At 38.1% G+C, this 20348-nt stretch overlaps 3 protein-coding genes, 1 long non-coding RNA gene and 1 other non-coding gene across 6 annotated transcripts; 2 read left to right on the top strand and 3 right to left on the bottom strand.

The window, feature by feature from the left end:
* The first annotated feature begins 33 nt into the window (after window positions 1–33).
* Window positions 34–5735, top strand: LOC141045776 (uncharacterized). The gene is made up of 5 exons (XM_090252860.1): window positions 34–265; window positions 1137–2101; window positions 2302–3337; window positions 3583–3632; window positions 4507–5735. The coding sequence occupies exons 3-4, from the start codon at window positions 2474–2476 to the stop codon at window positions 3604–3606; spliced, it is 888 nt and encodes a 295-aa protein (XP_090108986.1). The 5' UTR covers window positions 34–265; window positions 1137–2101; window positions 2302–2473; the 3' UTR covers window positions 3607–3632; window positions 4507–5735.
* Window positions 5433–9899, bottom strand: LOC112287112 (cation/calcium exchanger 5). 2 transcript variants are annotated; one of them, XM_024529813.3, is made up of 6 exons: window positions 9355–9899; window positions 7969–8842; window positions 7075–7599; window positions 6507–6664; window positions 6222–6316; window positions 5433–5967 (listed from the first exon to the last, which is right to left on the bottom strand). In XM_024529813.3, exons 1-5 carry the CDS (start codon window positions 9549–9551, stop codon window positions 6310–6312), a joined length of 1761 nt encoding a protein of 586 aa, XP_024385581.1. In that variant the 5' UTR covers window positions 9552–9899; the 3' UTR covers window positions 5433–5967; window positions 6222–6309. The 2 variants fall into 2 exon arrangements, with proteins under 2 accessions (XP_024385581.1, XP_090108985.1); XM_090252859.1 differs by having other exon boundaries at window positions 6507–7599.
* Window positions 9900–10348: 449 nt separating this feature from the next.
* On the bottom strand, window positions 10349–10420 carry TRNAQ-CUG (transfer RNA glutamine (anticodon CUG)). The gene has a single exon. It is a non-coding gene; the product is annotated as a tRNA-Gln (tRNA).
* A 4667-nt stretch (window positions 10421–15087) lies between these two features.
* Window positions 15088–16911, bottom strand: LOC141045754 (uncharacterized). The gene is made up of 2 exons (XR_012218136.1): window positions 16772–16911; window positions 15088–16667 (listed from the first exon to the last, which is right to left on the bottom strand). It is a non-coding gene; the product is annotated as an uncharacterized LOC141045754 (long non-coding RNA).
* Window positions 16663–19644, top strand: LOC112286830 (phosphoglycerate mutase-like protein). Its single transcript, XM_024529141.3, has 2 exons — window positions 16663–17993; window positions 18539–19644. The coding sequence occupies exon 1, from the start codon at window positions 17173–17175 to the stop codon at window positions 17980–17982; it is 810 nt and encodes a 269-aa protein (XP_024384909.1). The 5' UTR covers window positions 16663–17172; the 3' UTR covers window positions 17983–17993; window positions 18539–19644.
* The last annotated feature ends 704 nt before the right edge of the window (window positions 19645–20348 follow it).

Raw genomic sequence — 20348 nt, 5'->3', positions numbered from 1 at the left:
TGTGGCAGTATAATGGGTTGCCAACATGCACATAGAGACGCGATAGAACGGGGAATCACAACAAACACAAAAAAAAAAAAAAAAACAAAAAACAAAAAAATTCAAGCGCAGTCGCACTGACGAACTACAGCCTCCCCTGCGCCGCAAAAGGTGCTTGGACTAAATATATAGATGTAAAGAATATATATAGATATATGAAAATTCCCGACAGCTTCAATGGCAGCCAGCTCACTTGTGAGATGCGGAACTGGAAGTACAGGAATAAGTTCTGCCCATCCACTAAAACTCAAAAAGCCAACCAACTGAGCAATACTTGCAATAGGGTTTTGGTCATTGCAATTGGATCCCTTTGGTGAAGTCTTCCAAGCAATATTGTAGTATTTGCAATAGGGTTTTGGTCGTTGCAATTAGATCCTTCGGTAAAGCCTTCCAAGCGATACTTTAGTATTTGCAATAGGATTTCAGTCATTGCAATTGGATCCTTTTGGTGAAGCCTTCCAAGCAATATTGTAGTATTTGCAATAGGGTTTGGTCATTGCAATTGGATCCCTTTGGTGAAGCCTTCCAAGCAATACTTTAGTATTTGCAATAGGATTTTGGTCATTGCAATTGGATCCCTTCGGTAAAACCATCCAATCAATACTATAGTATTTGCAATAGGGTTTTGGTCATTACAATTGGATCTCTTTGGTGAAGCCTTCTAAGCAATACTTTAGTATTTGCAATAGGATTTTGGTCATTGCATTTGAATCCCTTTGGTGAAACCTTCCAAGCAATACTTAAGTATTTACAATAGGATTTTGGTCATTGCAATTGGATCCCTTTGGTGAAACCTTTTAAGCAATATTGTAGTATTTGCAATAGAGTTTTGGTCACTCTAATTGGATCTCTTTGGTGAAGCCTTCTAAGCAATACTTTAGTATTTACAATAGGATTTTGGTCATTGCAATTGGATCCTTTTGGTGAAACGTTCCAAGCAATACTTTAGTATTTGCAATAGGATTTTGGTCATTGCAGTTGGATCCCTTTGGTGAAGCCTTCTAAGCAATATTGTAGTATTTGCAATAGGGTTTTGATCATTGCAATTGAATCCCTTTGGTGAAGCTTTCTAAGCAATACTGTAGTATTTGCAATAGGATTTCAGTCATTTCAATTGGATCTCTTTGGTGAAACCTTCCAAGCAATACTATATTATTTGCAATAGGGTTTTGGTCATTGGAATTGGATTCCTTTGGTGAAGCCTTCCAAGCAATACTATAGTATTTGCAATAGGGTTTTTGTCATTGCAATTAGATCTCTTTGACAAAGGATGGAAGGAAGAAATGGATTATTATACTATGGAGTACTTTGGAGGTTGGTAGGATAATAAGACAAAGGTCTTGAGGACCTTATAAAACCCCCTTTATACCATTTCTAAGCCTTGATGAGGCTAAAAATTTCAATCACATAATTAAGTTATTTTAAAGATAGATCTTAATCTTTCAATTTTATATTTTTTTAATTATCATTATACCTTCTCAAAGAATCCAATTTATTTTATTTTTTCATCAAAAGATTAAAGAATTATCTATAGTATTGTTTATTTGATTAATAATTATTATTTACATTTATTGAGTTAAAACTTAGTAAAATACTTACTCTCTGTTTTAAATGTGTATTTATTTATTTATAGTCTTTTAATCGTTTTCATTGTTTTTTTTGAAAATTATGCTTCTTAACTACAGTGCTTGAAGTGCCCAATCAAAGTATCACATTCGCTTGCATGGTTTTGAACTTTGCTGCTCACCTGCACCAGAGACTCTTCATCTCTTATTATCACCCTTGATCAAAGCACTGAAGTTATTTCATTCATTTAACCTGAGTATTCGTAATGAAAAATCTAAGTGCATTACTAGAAATTCCGACATCTCCATAACTGAAACCTTGAAGCATTGGAGTTCTTTTTGTTCATTATGCTATTTAGTAGGCTCTGAATAGTGCTCGGCCAATAAAACATTTGCATGTTGCACATTCATGTCACCTATTTGTTATATTTTTTATAAGCTGAAAAAAATCAGCGGCGGGTTTCGTAAACTCAGAAGAGACCGAACGGATCAGAAAGGTGCAACATTGCTAACCTTGCACATAAATCTTTCCCAAGTTCTTTCCCAGCAGACTTGAAATTTCACTTGAAATTTTGTCTCCTTCGAGGCAGCCGTTATCAGTATCACCATCAGCCAGCTTTCTTGTGTGGTTCAATGAGTCTGTTAGTCGCCTCTCCTTACCCTAGTGTCTAACAATTTGGTTGGGACTTGATTGTAGATTAGTAGGAGAACACTGAACTTGATGAGTTTGGAATCTGTAAGTGGCTCTAACAATGGGCGACTTATCTCCAAAAAGAAAACTTTGGACGACTTACCTCCAGAAAAGATTTCACTCTCAGTCCCGCATTTATTGATATAGGAGGAAAATTTGTCGCTTGATTGGGTTCGATATGAAGAATGAGTATTGGCGCACGTCAATTCCGATTAAACTTAGTACTCAAACTCCAAATTATGACGTTTTGATGAAATCAGTGGTTGCGGGTCATCATAGTCTCATCTGTTTGAACATGGACGAGATGGTGTATATCTTCAACCCTATGACAGGAGGAGCAAAACTACTGCCTCCTTTGAACCATCCGCGCCACCCTATTGTCTTATCACTACAGGTAACCACGCCCGGCAGAGCAGATTTTCGAGTGATTGCAGTTGGGAGTGCTGTAGGTGGAACAGCGTACCTTTCCAGAAAAACAGAGGTGTTCTGCTCAGTCAAAGAACAATGGAAAGTTGTTGGGGATGTACCGGGTGAGGATTTTATCATAATCGAACACCAGACTGGAGTCTGCTGCGAGAAGCAAAACTTATTGTTGTGCACAGGATTCATGGAAGTCAGAAGGAAAGGAATTCTGGCTTTTGACTTGGGAAAAAATGAGTGGCGACCAGACTCGTGTTGCCCAATTTCCAGGTCGCGTTTTATGAATTCTGCCGTGACAACTAACTTCCGCATTGCCCAGCTTGTAAAGAGCGACGACGGCGTGATCTACCTTTTCTCCGAGCAAGCGACTGGCTCAGTTGTCACCCAGTGCATTGAAAGACTTGACTTTAGGATCGGAGGAACACACACAAGGACCAGGGCACTTACACGGTTCAGACCAAAAACTCGAGGTTTGTTATTATATCCAGATTACACGTGTTTACCATTGGAGGAAAACAAACTGTGCATCTTCAACACAGTCGGGCTAACTGGAGATGTGTATGACATGAGCAAAAAGGCAGTCGGCATTACTTTGAATCCTTACCGACACCTCCTCCACTCGGTAACAAAGCTGTTTTGAATTGTTTAAAACCTATAGGTAATTTCCAGCCAAGTTTTAGGGTTAGTCTGTCGAATCTCAAGTAAAGGGCTGTTGAAAATCAATATATACAAAAAAAAAAAAAAAAAAAAAAAAAAAAACTTAAACATAGGGTGTCATTGATGCCACCTTAATTTGCCACTTGCCTCCATGACTTTTACTAATGCTACCACACTATCCTAAACTTGAGTTATTTGTTGGGTTTGTAGGGCGTGTGTCACATTAAGCGTTAAAGTTACTAGCTGTTCAAAAGCAGCTGGTAATTTCTAACATGCTGCTTCTAATGGGAACAATTTTCCTTCTTGTAATGCATCTAGACACAGCTAGAAAATTCTTCCTCTAGACATCTCTCCGATTGTCTTGAGAGTGTGGACTAGAACGTTTGTGATGAGGAGGATTCCCCGCACCTTGTCTGTGAATTGCATTCCGGACAGCTTCGATGGCAGCCAGCTCATTCTCTGCTGTCATTTCGTCTATGTTTATTTCTCATCTTACCGATTGATCACAAGTGACTGTATGAGAAAGAAACTTGAGTGGAAAGTATCGTGATATTAATTTTTGTCTCTTTGCTTTTACTTTTTGAAACCTGCATCTGGAGTAAATGAGCTTAAGGAATTCCTATACTGGTTCGGGATCCATAAAATTATGTTTTAGGACTACAGCTTATAAAGACATCCCACAATAGCCTCCAGCTTTTTCTTGACCCGATAGTGAGCACAGTTACTGGGGCTGGATCTACAAGCTGCTCAAATGATGAAAAGAGCCTGCTCAGTATCAAACACTAAGGAACTACCATACTTGGAACAAATTGGAGTTGATCCCCTCATAACCCATCAAGGAGTCAACAGCTAGTTGTAAACAGAGCAACATAGTGTATCAGATGAATGTGACAGTATTCATCTCTGATGGTGTTTTCAAGTTTTCAGATAGCTATCCATAGACAAGGCAAAAAGAAACCTGTGATGAGAAATTTAGTCTGTTGTTAGGGCTGGTCTCTTGCATGTTCTGCCCGGAATCCAGAGGGGGTTGACCCTATGATGGATGGTATGTTTCTGGAGAACTACATAACTCAAAAAAACACAATTAGTCCATTGTGTAGTCGAGTGTCTCATAATCTCCTTTTTGTTATTCAGGGGTCCCCTCCCTTCCCTCGAGGGTAGGTGAGGGAAGAGGAGAGAGGCCAGCGAAGAGTGCCGAAGAAGAGATTTGAGGGCCCCACAGTGTCGCGAGAGACCCAAGAAAACTCGCCAAATCGGCCGACTCAGCGGTATTTCCGGTTTAGTTACTTGCAATTGGGCCCCTTCGGCGACGGAAGGAAGGAAGGAAGGGGAGGGCTGCACCGACGAGGGGGGGTCGTGCACTTTCATGTTCTTCGATTGTGATCGAAATGTCTCTTAGCCACAAGGCACACAGCGGCGAGCACGTTTTTTTAGGTAGAAAAGGAGTTTCTGATTTTTTGTCCGCAAGGCATGTCCCGGATGTGAGCTGGTATGTCCACAATCTCCCGTTGTACTGGAAGAATAAAACAAACATGGCACAAGTTCTAGACATCTAATGGAATGCCTATTGATTCTCATCCCTGTCTCCGCCACGTCCTGGTGTGGGAATCAGTGAAGCCCGCCGGCAACTTTAACACGTGCTGAATCAAAAAGTTTTGATGGTATTGATGAGGGAGTTTCCTTCATGTCTTCGGTGCGCGTCACTCTCCGTTGTTGAAGATTTTAACTTTTTCACCCTCTTGTATCTCTCTACTTACATGCTTCCGTGAAAGTTGTTGTGATATCATATACTCTGTTGAACAACCCGCTGATTTTTTACTAAAGGTACTTCATAACCATTTGAAGACATGTTCATGATTACATAAAATGCGTCAAGTAGTTCCACAAAGGATCCCGTCATGCATCACTGTATTCTACAAATGAATAAATCATTGTTGCTCAGATATTAGAAAATTTGATTCTGCTGTTGGTTCGTCCACACTAGCATCAATTATAAAATAATTCATATAGATTATTCATTCATTTAGCACATCAGTGTTTGAAAAGACATCTAACAAGTCTACCATGAAGTCTATTTTTTATTTTATTTTTTTATCGAATTTTGAACTGTGATACTGTTGGAATGAAAATGGTTCTTGACACATTTTGCAAAACAGCCGTACTTCTGTATAGGAAGACCTGACGAGGATGCCTATCAGTTTCGTAATCCTTTTACAAAAGTCCAGAAGCATCATGAAAATGACTGCACTGTATTCGCCACATTTTCCTGGCGGTTCGAATCAGCTTATCGACAATGCATCATGTACTATGAAATGCGTAATTTACCTTTAACTATTATCATGTATCTGCTAATATTTCCCCTTCATATTCATATTGTGCTATGCACTCTACTGTTCAACATTAAAACTACGATCGCCAAGTGTCTTGATCACAGGCATTGAGAAACAGATTCGGTGGTCTCAGAACGATTTCAATGTCCAATGCTCCATCTCGTTAAATAAAATGTAGACATGTTAAGTTCGGACAACCTAATTACAGTGCTTCGATACCCAGCTGAGCTGTTGAAGTATAACCACCGAGTTCATGAGCCTCGCGCTGCACCCACAAAATAACACAGTTAACCCAAGGACGACATAGATGAGAACACTAAAAGGGAAAGGTAAAAATTCTAGAGTCAATTAATTTGTCTTCCATTAGCATGTCCTAGTATCCATGTTCGTAAGGGCTAACTGTGCACAGTAATAACAGCTAAACAAGCTAAAGTTGACAAGCGTCATGGCAACAGCCTGTGCTCACAGAAAATTTGAAATCAAACAGGGAACCTCTTGGAATCAAGCTGAGCAGCTTACAGGTGGAACAGAAAAAGAAAAAGAAAAAAAAACGCGAGATGATGATGTGGTATTTGGCTCCCATTAAGGCACGACCATTCCGAGCAATTCAAAACCTGCACAAAATAGTAACGGAAATTAGCCTAATCTTTCTAAAGCTGGCTGGATCTAGAAGAAGCACTTGCTCACTGACAGACTAAATCGAGCCCTACCTCTAGCCTGCCCTGAATTATAGAAACGCATAAAAAAATGAGACTTTCTGAGAAAAGACGATCAACGCCCCATAACACGGAGTGAGCAGCTCACCTTTCCGTAGAGTCTTGAAGTTGGGAAGCAAGGGTTAAGTAATAGGGGTGAGGGCATCGCAAAAGCCTGGGTTGAGTCTCGCAGTTATCAGTGCTCCATGCTACGAAGTAAGAATGTCCATGGAGGAGGCACCAGCTGGTTTTATACAAGCCTTTGACCTAAGTACAGTTCTCAAATAATGTCATCCTCTCAATTTAAGGATGTGAAAGAATCAGGGGCAATGCTAGCTGCAACTCTAAAATCTCGTTCTTCTCAATTTTGAAAGACTCTAGGGTTCTGAGACAGTGGGCTGCTAAGACACTGATCCACTCAATCAGTTTAAGCTCCCTACTGAGACCAACTGTGCCACTACCACACTAACCACCATGAATAAGATGTACCAGCTGATCAAGCACTTTCCCCAAAAGCGTGTCAGCTGGAATTTTGAGGACGACACAACAATTAGGGTCCCCAGCAAGTTCAAGGTAAGAAATCCAAAAGCAACTAAAATTCCTGGGTGGTGATCTAGTTGATATCCTACTGGAAATTCTTTAGCAGTTCGTAAGCATAAGGCTGACCCTAGTCCTACCAGCATGTTGAACATGGGACCTGCAAAGCAACCCGCCACCGCCATTGCCGGTTGGCCGACTCTAGCAACCGCAACATCAGCCACGAGGTCACCAATGGAGTTACCCCAGGCAAGCACCGTCAAGCCTAGTAGTGCTGGTGACACCCCAAGAATAATACCCAGTGTCACTAGACATCCAAGGAGCTCTCCAGCTATGACAGATATCCAGAAGACACTCATAATGAAGGCGACAGTCACTACAACGAATTGACCAGAAGTAGGAGGACGTTTGACAGCTAAATAATATGCGGCCCCCATGAAAGATCCTTGCAGCAAAATGAGGAGCCAAATGGGTAATCGCAGGGATGGAGATAGAAAAACAATATGGCGATTAAGGGAGATAAACGAGGTGAACATGTAGAGTATGAGCAGAGGGCACAACACAACGTTGGCCGTTCCATAGTTCCTACTCCATTTCGCTGGCTCAATTTCAGGAATTGTAGATTTTAGCAAAGCTGTTGTAGGCGTGTGTAACAGCATTATCACCTGACAGGAACAAAACAAAACAGGAAAAGGAAAAAAAAACTTTAAGGACTGTCATTAACGCCCACAGGCGGTGAATTGATCATACGCATGAAGGTTGACGTATACTTGAGATATGCTGTTCATGAAGGGTCACAAATCAAACATTCTCCTCATAGTTAAAGGCATGGATGTCTAAGCATTACAAAACTGTTTTCAGTGGCACTTCCGTCTTTCATGGTGCTCCAGGAAAGCAAAGAAAAAGCTCGATTTTTGTACAATCCAATCCGAAATGAATATATAAATTTCAATAAGCATTTAAATCATTCAAATCACTAGAAGATCGATGCAAATTGTAAGAAGTCATGCCAAAAATAGACATAATAACTATACCTCTTCTGTTTTGAGTATTTCGGCGAACCTCCCTGCAGGGCCAAAGAGTTGGTCCCAGCACTTCTCTTCTGGTTCAGCTTGCATTTTCACAGGCTCCCCAATTTTGAAGGATGAGATATCTACCACCACGTCAACTTCGTCAGGAGTATCGTCCATGCCGGGCACTTTCGAAGAATCATTCGACTCCTTCAGGCTCGCATTTTTCTTCAGAACCCTCTCGGGGTCCATATCAGTCGCACCTTCAAGTACCTCATCTATCTTTGAAACAGACTCTACCTCTTGCTTGTCGGTGCAAAGTACAACAACCACAAAGACTACGTAGAAGGAAACCATCCCCACGGCTTGCCAAAACACAATCTCCCCTTTCAGATAGATGATAAAGAGAAGACAAACTGCACCAAAGTAGAACGTCAAGTCTCGGACGAATGGCATTGGCCGGACAGAGAAAGGTGCGGCTGCTAACGCCACTGATCCCACCACAAAGGCGGACACAAAAGTTCCTGCGCTCAGAATGGCACCGAATCCAATCCTTGAGTTGCCACCTCCAATTGCGGCCAGGGAGGCAAATATGTCGGGCGCTCCATTACCAAGGGCTAGTAATGTCACTCCGCCCATACTTGGTGTCATCCCAAGCATCTCCACCAAACGTCGAACCACAGGAGAAAAATAATTCTCAGCTGTTTCCGCTAAGATATAGAAGGCAAGAACGAGTACTGTGACCAACACGGGAACTGAAATCCATTTCACTCCTCCCATCTGACAGTAATGGAGGACGAGATAGTTCACCATGCTTTGCCCACTCTCCTCCGCGCAATACATACGTGCCATTTCACATTGTAAAAGAGGGGATTCCTTTTCGACATTAACACATTGCCTGCACACACCTTTCCAGGTCAGCAAAATCATTCACGGAAGGGGCTCACATATGGTGGTCGAACCCCCAAATTCCAAGATTCCTGTTTGTGAACACCACATCCATATCACAGCTTTTACAACATAAACAAGAATCACCGAAAGCAATAATTCAGACTCCATTTGAGACCACATTCCACAACGCCAGATGCTCTTCAATATAGCCCAAGCCGAATCCTAGCATGCAAAAACAATAGAATCCATGGGTACTACAACGACAGGATCCGGAATCACCGTGAGACTCACAGCTCCATCCAAGACAACAAACATTCTACAAGAAACAAATCCTCTCAGCTCCAGACCCCTCGCAGTGCTTGCATTCTACATGGCTACTTGATCACACTGCGGGAAAACGTTTCATCAGGACCAGTCTCCCGCATACAACCCCGAAGCCCTACTGCGATCCTGAAACCATCCAAGAAAACCTAAAAAAGAAGAAAATCCAGTACAGCAGAACAAAGCACACCACCCCACCTGCCTGTGCCGTTCCGGGCCACTTCAGCCTCCTCTCCCACAACTTCCAGCAACTCCCTGTGCCGGTTCCCATCCCACTCATTCAGCCCTTGAATCCACCAAGAATAAACCGACACAAGAGCGAAGAAGAGCACAATGCCGATCCCCTTGACCATGAAGCGAAGCGCCAGAGGCGATGACCGTGCCGTCGCACCCATGATGCTCCCTCTCGCACCCAAAATGGCAGAGGAGCATATTAAGATGGCGAGGTCCTCAACTTGCTCACAGAATGCACATCCTCCGCTCCGAGGCCAACCCAACTGAGTTCTTCACAACAGCACTCGCTACATCAAAGACAATACCGGATTCGCATGCACAGACCGAGTTGGGGAATGGGTCCGGTCCAGGGTCCGGCTCGTACATGATTGCTTCTTTCCGTTTTCGAATATTCGATCCTTGCTGTCTTTCTACCTGGCGAGGAGCCGATTGTCGGTGCTTAAGGCCGTGAGCTGTGGGAACCCACAAATGCTGGGCGAATCCGGGAGCTCTGAAGTGATTTTTTCGTGACAAAAAAGTAAAACCCTAAAAGTTTTATAGATTGTCAGTGCTATTTTATCGTTGGGGTTTTAGGACCAAAAAGTAACTACGCGCTACGATTATCCCGTAACTTGGATGTTCTGTTGCAAATGAGCTTTTTATTCGCAGTGATTAGTGCACAGTAACAAATTAATTGTTGGAATTTACGCCATTGATGGTGCAATGGCATGAGTGCGCAGCTGGCAACAGTTTCAGTAGAACCGATTCATTTTTCAACAGGAATGTTATTTGAGGAAGTAACCGTTGGCTTGTGGTCCCTGAACATTAAGTTGAGCAACTGCCCTTGATTTGTATCCTTCGTGAAATGGGAGGAGAAATGTCTCACTCTATTCCGAAACAAAGAACTGATGGCTTCTATCGCATCTCGATGACAGCAGTCAATGTATCATAAAAGCAGTCTTTCATTTCAGGTACGAAAAGGTCCCGGCGAGATTTGAACTCGCGTTACTGGATTCAGAGTCCAATGTCCTGACCGCTAGACTACGGGACCACCGCATATCCAAATTCGGTCGGGAAATACTATCTATATGCAAAATCTAGCAATTTTAAGAAACGTACACCTGTTCATTTTGAACAATAAATTGGCCTTATTTGCAATCGATTCCATCACTATCAGCAGAATTGCAAATTGTGATTAGAAAGATTGAATGAAAAAGCTTTCAAATTGAAGATAAGCACACTTCAAATTCCATGAATGACGAAAAATGTAAAACAAATTGTCTGCAGTTCAATGTAACAGGCCTCTCTCCGAATGGTCTCGTACAACACTTCGCATCCTAGCAAAATTATTCAGGTATTAACACATCCATATTACTTCTCACGTTAAGATCACAAAGAATGAAATGCAAGAGTCTCAATCTGGAACCCTCAATTGTTAGTTCCTTGAATTCATTTCCCTTCGATACACTTGTTTAGTAATTCTAAACTAAAGACAAGTATAGTAACAATCTTGTACAACTCTATCAACATTTTTCACAAATTGTGTTATATTTTCTTCCTTCCTCTTTACAAAGTTGTAATTTTTCATAAATATGGCACTATATCATTGTCAACTATTTTCTAAAAACTTCCTCCCAACAAATTTTTTCTTGTTTGATGTTCTTTATTGGTTTGGCTTTGGCTTGATGTTGCATTTTGTTTGTAATTGGATTTATAAGAAAAATTTTGAAAGTAGTAATTTTAATAAAAAATTTAGAGAATGATTTGCAAAATTGTATCTTAATAACAAAATAAAATTTTTAATTGGCATAACCTATTATTTTAGCATTTTTGATATTATATAAGATATTAATAATAGATGTACAAAAACTTTTATATATTAATTATTTGTATTGCTTTCAATTTAGTTTTAAAAATATATATATTTTTTAATATAAACATGTAAAAAAATATTTTTACTCACAATTATCTATAATAGAATCTATGGCGATAAATATTACATTTTGAGGCTATAAAATATAAATTTTATAAGTCATATCATACTAAATTTAACAAAATTCTATCTTTTATTTCATACCATCAAAAAAAATATTTATTTTGATTTTTATTTTTTATTTTTTATACGTCCAAAATCATACATATTTACAAAATAATATATATTCATATTTTCTAATACAAAAAACTAAAGTTTTAAAAAATGGATTACTAAAGATGAATTAAAAACTAAAAAACTAAAACATAAAATCAAAAATATTATTACTACTTAAAATTATTCACATCTATGAATTTTAAGAAAATATTATAAATAATAAACCACTAATAATTCTATTTTTTTTTCTTTTGACAATATCAAAAATAAATGAAATTAAATAAATAAAAATTGTGTTGCCAAAATACATTTGACCAATGATTAAACTTGATATTTTATCTTGATATATGCAACAAATACCTATATTACTTAAGTAAATAGAAATTAGTAGAAGTTAGTCAAATATGTTAGGTAGATAATATCTTTTATAAAAAAATTTGAAAAAATTGGTATTGATTTGATTTTTAGATTCAAATAGATATGACACATGGCAATTGAAACTTGTGCCTCAAGTTTCTCATTCTTAGAAATTTCCATTAGAAGCAACCTACAATTTAATGCTTGGACTACAAGTCTCATGGTTCTTATAGAGCTTTTACAAGGTCTTCTTGGTAGCTAGTACACATAAAGATAAGAGTGAAGCCATTCTTTGTTGTTTCAATTCTTTTTTTTTGTATTCTAATTTTAATTTATAACTCTCCAACTTCTTTGTATTTTGTAATAGCCAATTTAATTATATATTAACTTACATCAATGTCTTTTCCTCTTACTTTCTTTCTCCTTTAATAATACTTAAGCGTATTATTTCTTGAATTTCATTGATATTCACATTCTTAATAATATCTTACAAAAGTTGTTTTTAGAAGATATAAAGGTTTAAAAATTTTAAATTCTTGTATATATATAAAATAAATATATATATATATATATATAATTTTAGTATTTAAAAAAAATTAATTATGAGAAGATTTGCTTAGCATATTTTTTTTAATGATATAATATGTTTGCATGTATAATTTTTGAGATGAGATACTAAAATAGCTTAAAAGTAAGTTTTAGAAATTTAAGAAATTATTGAAATTTATAATAATCTACTCAAAAATAATAAAAATATTGTAAAGGAGATTTTTTATTTTAATGAAATCAAAAAAATATATTGATCAATAAAAAAAACTAGACTAAAATTGCATTAAAAATTACAATAAATATTTGTCAAAATCCTTCTTCTTTTTCTTTTATATGCACTAGAAATTAGTAAATTCTAAAAAAATATATTAATGTCAATTGAATCTTCTTTTTTATTAATTCAATGATGTGATCATCTAGCTTTTATTCTTCTACCATGTTCTTTCATTTACTAATTTTTTATATAAAATAAAAGATATAAATAATATTTTTTCTTATAACAATTTTTATGTAGCTAAATTAAAATCTCTACGTATAATAAGAAATAAGAAATAATAAATCATATATTAATTATTTAAGAATATTTATTATTTTTTAATTATGATATGTTTTATTTTATTTTTTGAGTTTCAATTTTTTATTCTAACTTTTAATCTAAGTTTTAATCAAAAAATATTAAAAATTATAATTAAAAAAATATTTATTTAATTAAAAGACACACATAAATACATAATAAATCTAAACAAAACTATATATATTATTTATTTATTTTTAAAAATAATGCATTATATTTTTATTATTTTATATTTAAAAATATGTAAAAATTGGATATATTGTAAGAATTCATAGTGTGATGATTAATATTATTAAATAAACTATATGTAATGCTTAGTAGAATTTTTAATTTTTAATTAATTTTATAACTAAATTTTATACAATTTTATTTATTTATAAATTTTTAACTTCTTTGATAAGATTTTTAAAAGAATTTAATTTAATTTGAACATAAATAAAATATAAATAATGATTAAATTATTAATTATCAAATTAAATATTTTATTTAATTCAAAAAATCATATATATATTCATATACACATAAGTTTAATGATGTTTTTAGTTTACAAAAAAGTCTTAGATATAATTAAGATAATAAATTCAGGATTTTATCAATGCAGCATTGTAAAATTGTTCAATTCATAATCTATCATAGACATACATATTTATCTAGATTAAAGGAGTTAGATAGATATGAGTAGAAGTAAGTAAATTTGATATGCAATAGCTTCTTATTCAATAGCTTATATCTTATGCAATAGCTTCTTAAAAGCTTCATAGATAAGAATTTGACTTTATATTAGTGTGTAGTGAATTGATAGATTAAAAACTTTGCCAACAAGTTAGCCCCTTATGGTACAAATTGGATATGTGGCTCACATATACAAAACTTGTCTTATAAGTTAGACATGTGTCAAAATTTATATAGAACGTTGCCACATAGTTCTTAATTAAATAATATATAAAAAAGCAAGAATGAGGTATTTTTCACTCTTGTTAATTCTTTTTTTTATTTTATTTTCAATCTAGTTTTAAAATTTTCTAGTTTCTAATCTTTATTATTAGCCATTCCAATTTTTTCTTGAATATACTTACTTTTCTATTTCTTTTTTTGTCATCTCTCTTTAATATATGTCTTACTTGTTTATTTATATACTTTGAATTCTTGTCCTTAACACATCCATCCTAAAATGTGGTCTAGTTTTTGCCTAATGGATCAATTAAAGTAGTTACTTTTAAACTAAAAAGATCCTCGGGCTTCATAGAAGAACATTTATTGGAAAAATACTCCTTGCAATTTATTTTTAAAAAAGATTGATTGTTTGTACTTAGAGTTGCACATTTGGTGGGAGTTGCAATTTGAAAGGAAGAGATGATATTCGCTTATGTGTTAAAAAGAACAAAGCAATAAACTAAGTGTAGGGAAGTAAATTACATTGGCAACATCTGCCAAACATCTTAGTAAGAAGAGAGAGATATTAGGAACTAATTATAGAGGCATATTATAAAAATAAAGAGAGTAACCATTGATTTTAAGGGAGGAGGGGTGCCAAAAGGTCATTAAAGGGTATCAATTTAACAACTCCGAAGTGTTTTGTTAACAATATCATTAATCTCTTTTTCTAAAAAATATGTTTTCTTTGTAATTTTTTGGCTCAATTAAACAAGATTATATGCCAATATTAAATCCAAAAGCTATCAATTAAATTAAATATGCATATTTTTAAATTTTGATTCATACTCTCATTTACGATTTTTCATAGTGAAAATGTGTATGATTTTTAAGTCTAGTTTTCCATTAATCATCTATTTCCATTATTTATTTTATTTTATTTTATTATAATTATGTTTGGTTATATGTACAAAGATAGAAATGAAAGCAATATAGTGGGGTCCAACCTCACATGGTTCGAGGTTTCTGTCAGCCACAAGTCTCCTCAAGTTGAACTAATTTTGGTTTGTATTGTTGTACCCATAATAAGTCATCAAATTTATACTCTCACTATACAAGTAAAAGTAATCTTACTCAATAGCTTGAAATGAGTCTGCAACTGGAAGTTAGAATTTGCAAAAGCTAAAAATCAATTTTTCTAAAGAATATACGAGGTGGTTTGAAATCCAAAGCATTCCATGTTGTGCATCAAGAAATTGGGACATGATGCTGGAAATAAAAGTCACAGTTATAGGAAGCACTTGGACAACTGGAAGCCTTGATCAACTTTCTTCGTAGTTGCATTAAGCATCTAAAAGTAGACTGTGTATGGAAACGGTTACTATGGCAGGTCCTTTCATACATGTGATCGTGCAAAGTGGTTTTAAGCCCAAATGTTTAAAGATGTGGAGACTAGATCAGGAGTTTGGCATGTATAGTTCATCTCAAAAAACTGATATTTGTGACGTCGGTTGTTATCATTATATGTAATTTAATGTTTTGAAATGCATCCATTGCAGTGGTGCTCAAGGGTATGTGCTAAGGCACAAAAACCTTGCACTTGTTTTCTTTTCTCTTGAATGTTTATTTTTCAGCCTGTTCTACCCTGTTTGTCCATGGTGCAATTCAACTCACAAGATATATCTGCAATGCCACTGGCAAGGGAGTTTTGATGCCATTGTATGCAAGTCGTCAGCACACACGACATTTTACGCTAATGTTGCCCACGCTTTGGTTTTTCAGGACATTTTTTCTCAAGAGCTTTATATTTTTATCAGCAGCAGCTTAAACAGTTCTCATTCTGTGCAAAAACCTCTTGCTCAAAGGCATCCTAACAAATCTATTGCCATCCCCTTATTTTCACACCTTTGTACACATCAGTTAACATACATAGGGTTGGAGCCCCAATAGTTTGAGAAGTGCATCACAGCTCAAGTTTTGGCAACAATGCTGTGAGCAGGTTGATGATGTTCGTTTCTGTTAGATATATGAAATCCAATCCTGCAGTCTTTTGACGTAAAATAGACTAAGGAAATGGTGGAGTCAGTATTGGGTTGGGTTGGACTGTAGACAAGGATGCGTAACTAGATTAGGATGACGAGGTCAGTATCACTTTCTCTCTGGTTCACAAGTATTCTAAACTTCAGACCTTTGTGAAATGTGTGCAACAGTCGGCTATGAACAAGAATGCACAAGACTCGTGAATGTGTGGTACAGTACAAAACTTGCAAGGAACTAATTACTTTTCGCCTTTCTTAAGTACCTTGTCTAATAGGACTTAGCTATTCAGTATGCAATATATGTTTTTAATATTCTCGTAGCACACTGTAATTGAATCTTTTCCTCTGTACTTGCGGTATGCAACAGTAGTGGTCTGTGAGGAAGATTCTACAATTAAGGACGAGTAGTCATGAGAAGGCAAAGTTTTTATACAGTCTATTTACAGGCAGGATTATCGTTAAGTCTAAGGAAACAGATAGACACTTTCTTTTTGAGGAATTAAGGCTCAACGAAATTCAAGCCCAAAATTTTAAGATGTAGGGTGTGCGAAGGGATTTGTATGTTTCCTTTCTGCACTCATGACTTTCCATTTTTCACTTGAATCCCGGAAGCACGAGGTTGTAGCATTACCGGCTGATGTGAAAATATCACATGCTCGATACACTAAATCAGAATTAGGGACCCAAACAATCCAACTCTCCCGACACGATTTCTCATGGCTGATTCTCTTTGCTTGCTTGAAGGAGCAACATCCGGTTTTCAACTTCTTTGAGTCTGAGAAGTAAAGCTTGAATGACTGACTCCTTACGCATGATGCTGAAAGGGCACAAATGCTAAGTATCAACTATGACCATTATTAACAGAACCACCTCTTCGACTCCAAAGGGTGTTACTGCAAAGGAACGTCAAAATAAACTCACCACCACTTGCACGACCAAACCCTCCTCGGCGTCACTCTGCTACACTTCGGTACCAGTGATGAACTTGCTCCAGAAGCAACTCAAGGGATTCCGTTCGAGGCACACATATGTGGCATTATGTGTTGTTTAACATTTAATACAAAATTCCTTGGCGTTGGCTTGCTAGCATTAGATCCTAACCATCAATGACGGTGCAAAGTCTAGCCGGCGTGTTCAAATTCGATCTCTGAAACGAACCTTGAAGGCAAAGAGCGCTCGCCTCTAAACGACCTGAATCATATTGGCCTGTTCAAAAACATCCTCCGAGTAAATCGTGAATTCTGCTTTACGGCTCTTCATGGATTTCGATGCGCGAGTAGGTGAATGTGTGACAGATGCGTGACTGAGTACTCAAAATTAAGATGGCGCAAGGTCAGGGTGCTTACCCTGCAGCCCGGTGCAAGGTAGTATACCTCGTGCGTCACGGACAGGCTACCCACAACAAAGCCCGCCTTGAGTCTCCCAACGACTCCGTCTACGAATCCGAAGCCTATTTCGACGCACCCCTGACCGAGCTCGGTTGGAGGCAAGCGCAACAAGTTCGCGAGCACATCTGCAACACTGGCTCCATCCAGCCGCAGCTCGTCGTCACCTCTCCCCTTTCCCGTTGCATCCAGACTGCCGTTGGCATCTTTGGCAGTGGAAACTCCCTCGGCCCAGGCGAGTCGAACTCCAACGCCTTAATGCAAAACAGCGTCGCCTCTCATGGGCTGGGAATCTCCAGCCTAGGCTGCCCCAGGTTCGTCGCAGTCGAGTGGTGCAGGGAGCGCATGGGCCAGCACCCATGCGACCGACGACGCACCATCTGCAAGCTGCAGGATCAGTACCCCGCTGTGGATTTTTCAGAGATCGTCCACGACGTAGACGTCCATTACAAGCCCACCCAGCGAGAAACGGAGGAGGAGGTCCGGTATCGAGCTCAGGTGTTCACCAACTGGTTGATGAATCTGTCAGAGACTCGGATTGCCGTTGTTGCGCACAGTGGATTCATTTGGGAGTTCACGCGCTTGTTCGGAGATGATCTGTCCGAGACTGTGAAGAGTGAGCTGCAATTAGGGTATGCGAATTGCGAGCTGCGGGCAATCATGCTGGTGGATAAGCTCGGACTTGCCCAAGCCATCTTCCCCGCTGACTTCCCCGGGTGTTCGGCGAAGTACTTCCCGGGCCAGTAAGCTCGGTTAAGGTAATTGAACGCTGTGATTAATCTGATTTGGGAGGACGTATGGAGTGGTAGCAGTTGGCGTTACTGCTGTGAGGACGACTGTGAAGGTAGTTGATTCAGTGAGTTCATTAGTACTGTATGTTGTGATTTCGAGAGGATTTAGGTGTACAGAATATAAAGTAGACCAGGGGTCTGCACCTTGCTTTCGTGGGAAACAAGATGTGTTTGAGAAACAAACCGGTGATTAACGTAATTAAGGTGGTCGTTTTGAGTAATCAAGTCCCGAGTTCCTGCTGTCAGGATTGATTAGCTAGCTAAATTTACGAGAAAGGAATCTAAATGAGATGATTTGAGTGGGCGTTATCCAAGTGTGCGGAGGCAATTGATGATGGTGATGGTGATTGCTTCATTGGACTAATCGATACCAAATCTTGTGGTTTTTGAGGAAATAAAGGTGTAGTACTGCACACACTGCTAGCAAGCAGGGCGGGATGCTGTGCAATTCTGCACCTTTCTTCCATAGGCGATAACCTGAATGGACTTATTGATAAACATATTTTGCGCAGGACATTTCTCCATGATTAGCGTTGCCGTTTCTGCCGCGGATATCCATTGGTGAAGGTGGCGATGGGGATGAAACTAACTGGATTTAACAGCAGCGAATCCTTTGGTTTCGAATCGATTATGGTGCGGTGCATGTGTGAGGAGGACATGGTCTGTACAGCTGAGCTTGGCGCATCGGGGAGAGTGTGTTGGGTCACAGGTTTGACATGGTAGGAAGTTACTATGTTCATATGGGTGATTTGAGAGACAGCAACGGGTTTGATTGGGTCGAGTTTTCCAATCTGACCTGGAGCTAGCTGGACAACTGGATGAATTCGAAAGTGCTGATGATTGCTACGTTGCTGGCTCCGCTGAATCTGCAATGTGAACTCAGAGCTCGAATGATGACGACACTTCATTGAAGGTTTATCAAGTTTGAAATAACTGCGCTGGATTCTTTTGTTATTGTTTTTGCAATCAATTGTGGGAATACCTTCGAAACCAGCAATAAGTATTAGGAAGTAACTTGAAACTAAGGAGCAGAGCAGTGGGAAGTTCTGCTACCACCTTCTGCACAAGTCCAAAGTGGTGGAATGTGGTCATTTCTTCTTAATTGTTAGAATGTTTTGGCATCTTCTTGTTTTTCTTCTTCTTCTTCTACTTCTTAACTCTTTTCGGAAAACTCAGAGTCTGTCCTGAGGAACATGGCTGTGTGTAAGAGAGAGAGAGAGAGAGAGAGAGCAAGAGAGGGAGAGATTAGAGAGGGAGAGATGTTTTGAGTGTCCTCCTGCATGTCAATTCAGTCAGAAGTTGAAGGATGTTGATGGCAATACCTCTACCACAGGACTACTTGTAATAGTCCATACAAGTTGTCAGCAGCTCTTGTCCCTTGTCTTCCCCCACTTTGACTCCTCTCCATTCCATTTAATACTTGTTTTGTCTTAGGCTCAGCTGATCAAACAATAACCCCCCAGCCCTCCCCCCCATGGACATCTTACCCTGAATTTCATTCTTAAAAAACGAGAATAATGAAGAGCATTTGGGACAACGTGCAGTGACAAAATTACTAAGCTTGTGACTGGATTGTCAAATGCTGTAAAATCAATGAAGTCAAGCCTTCTATTTTGCAGCAGGGTTTTCTTTTCTTTCCTCTTTCCACTTTTCTCTTTTCTCTGTTTTTGGGATGGTATAGACTGATTTTGACAGGATGGAGCAGGATAATGGACAAGCTACTAACAATGGTACATGTACCAATCAATATATCTAGCTGGATTTCTTTAAAAGACTGTTGTGAACTTCAAATTATGTTGAGGGAGGATCAAGGAAGACTGTTCTTGTAGAGGGAAAAAAATACACACAAAATGAAACACAAAAATAAAATCCTTCTGAGTTATTACCATGCGAGAATCACATGCTTTGAGATACAACACAAGGGGCTCTACAAATCATTAGATGCCATCCATCACAAATGCATAGTTTTGAACTAAATGATGATGCTGCCTCACAGTGCCATACAACTCCCCAACACAAATGAATACCCTAATTCTGAAGGCTCCAGCAATGAAGAAAAGTGATGACATGAAACACTTATATCTAGATCTACAATATGAATCTGGTCCTAAGGGACATGTCAAACAATTCATAATAACAATGTAATGAGATGAGATCAAACTGGGTGCATGGAGGGGGGGGGGCTACTCTTTTTCTTTTTCTTTTTCTCTTTTTCTTTTTGATGAGCCAATGCCTCAAATTGGAAGTGGATGGATGAGGTAATGGTGTTGGCCATGATGAGGGTAACACATTCATCCCTTCTAGGAGCTGGATGGATAAAAT

Source organism: Physcomitrium patens, chromosome 9 (genome assembly GCF_059467195.1).
Source record: "Physcomitrium patens ecotype Gransden chromosome 9, ASM5946719v1, whole genome shotgun sequence".
NCBI lineage: Eukaryota > Viridiplantae > Streptophyta > Bryopsida > Funariales > Funariaceae > Physcomitrium > Physcomitrium patens.
The sequence above is the reverse complement of the archived record's forward strand: the minus strand, read 5'-3'. Positions and strand labels throughout refer to the sequence as shown.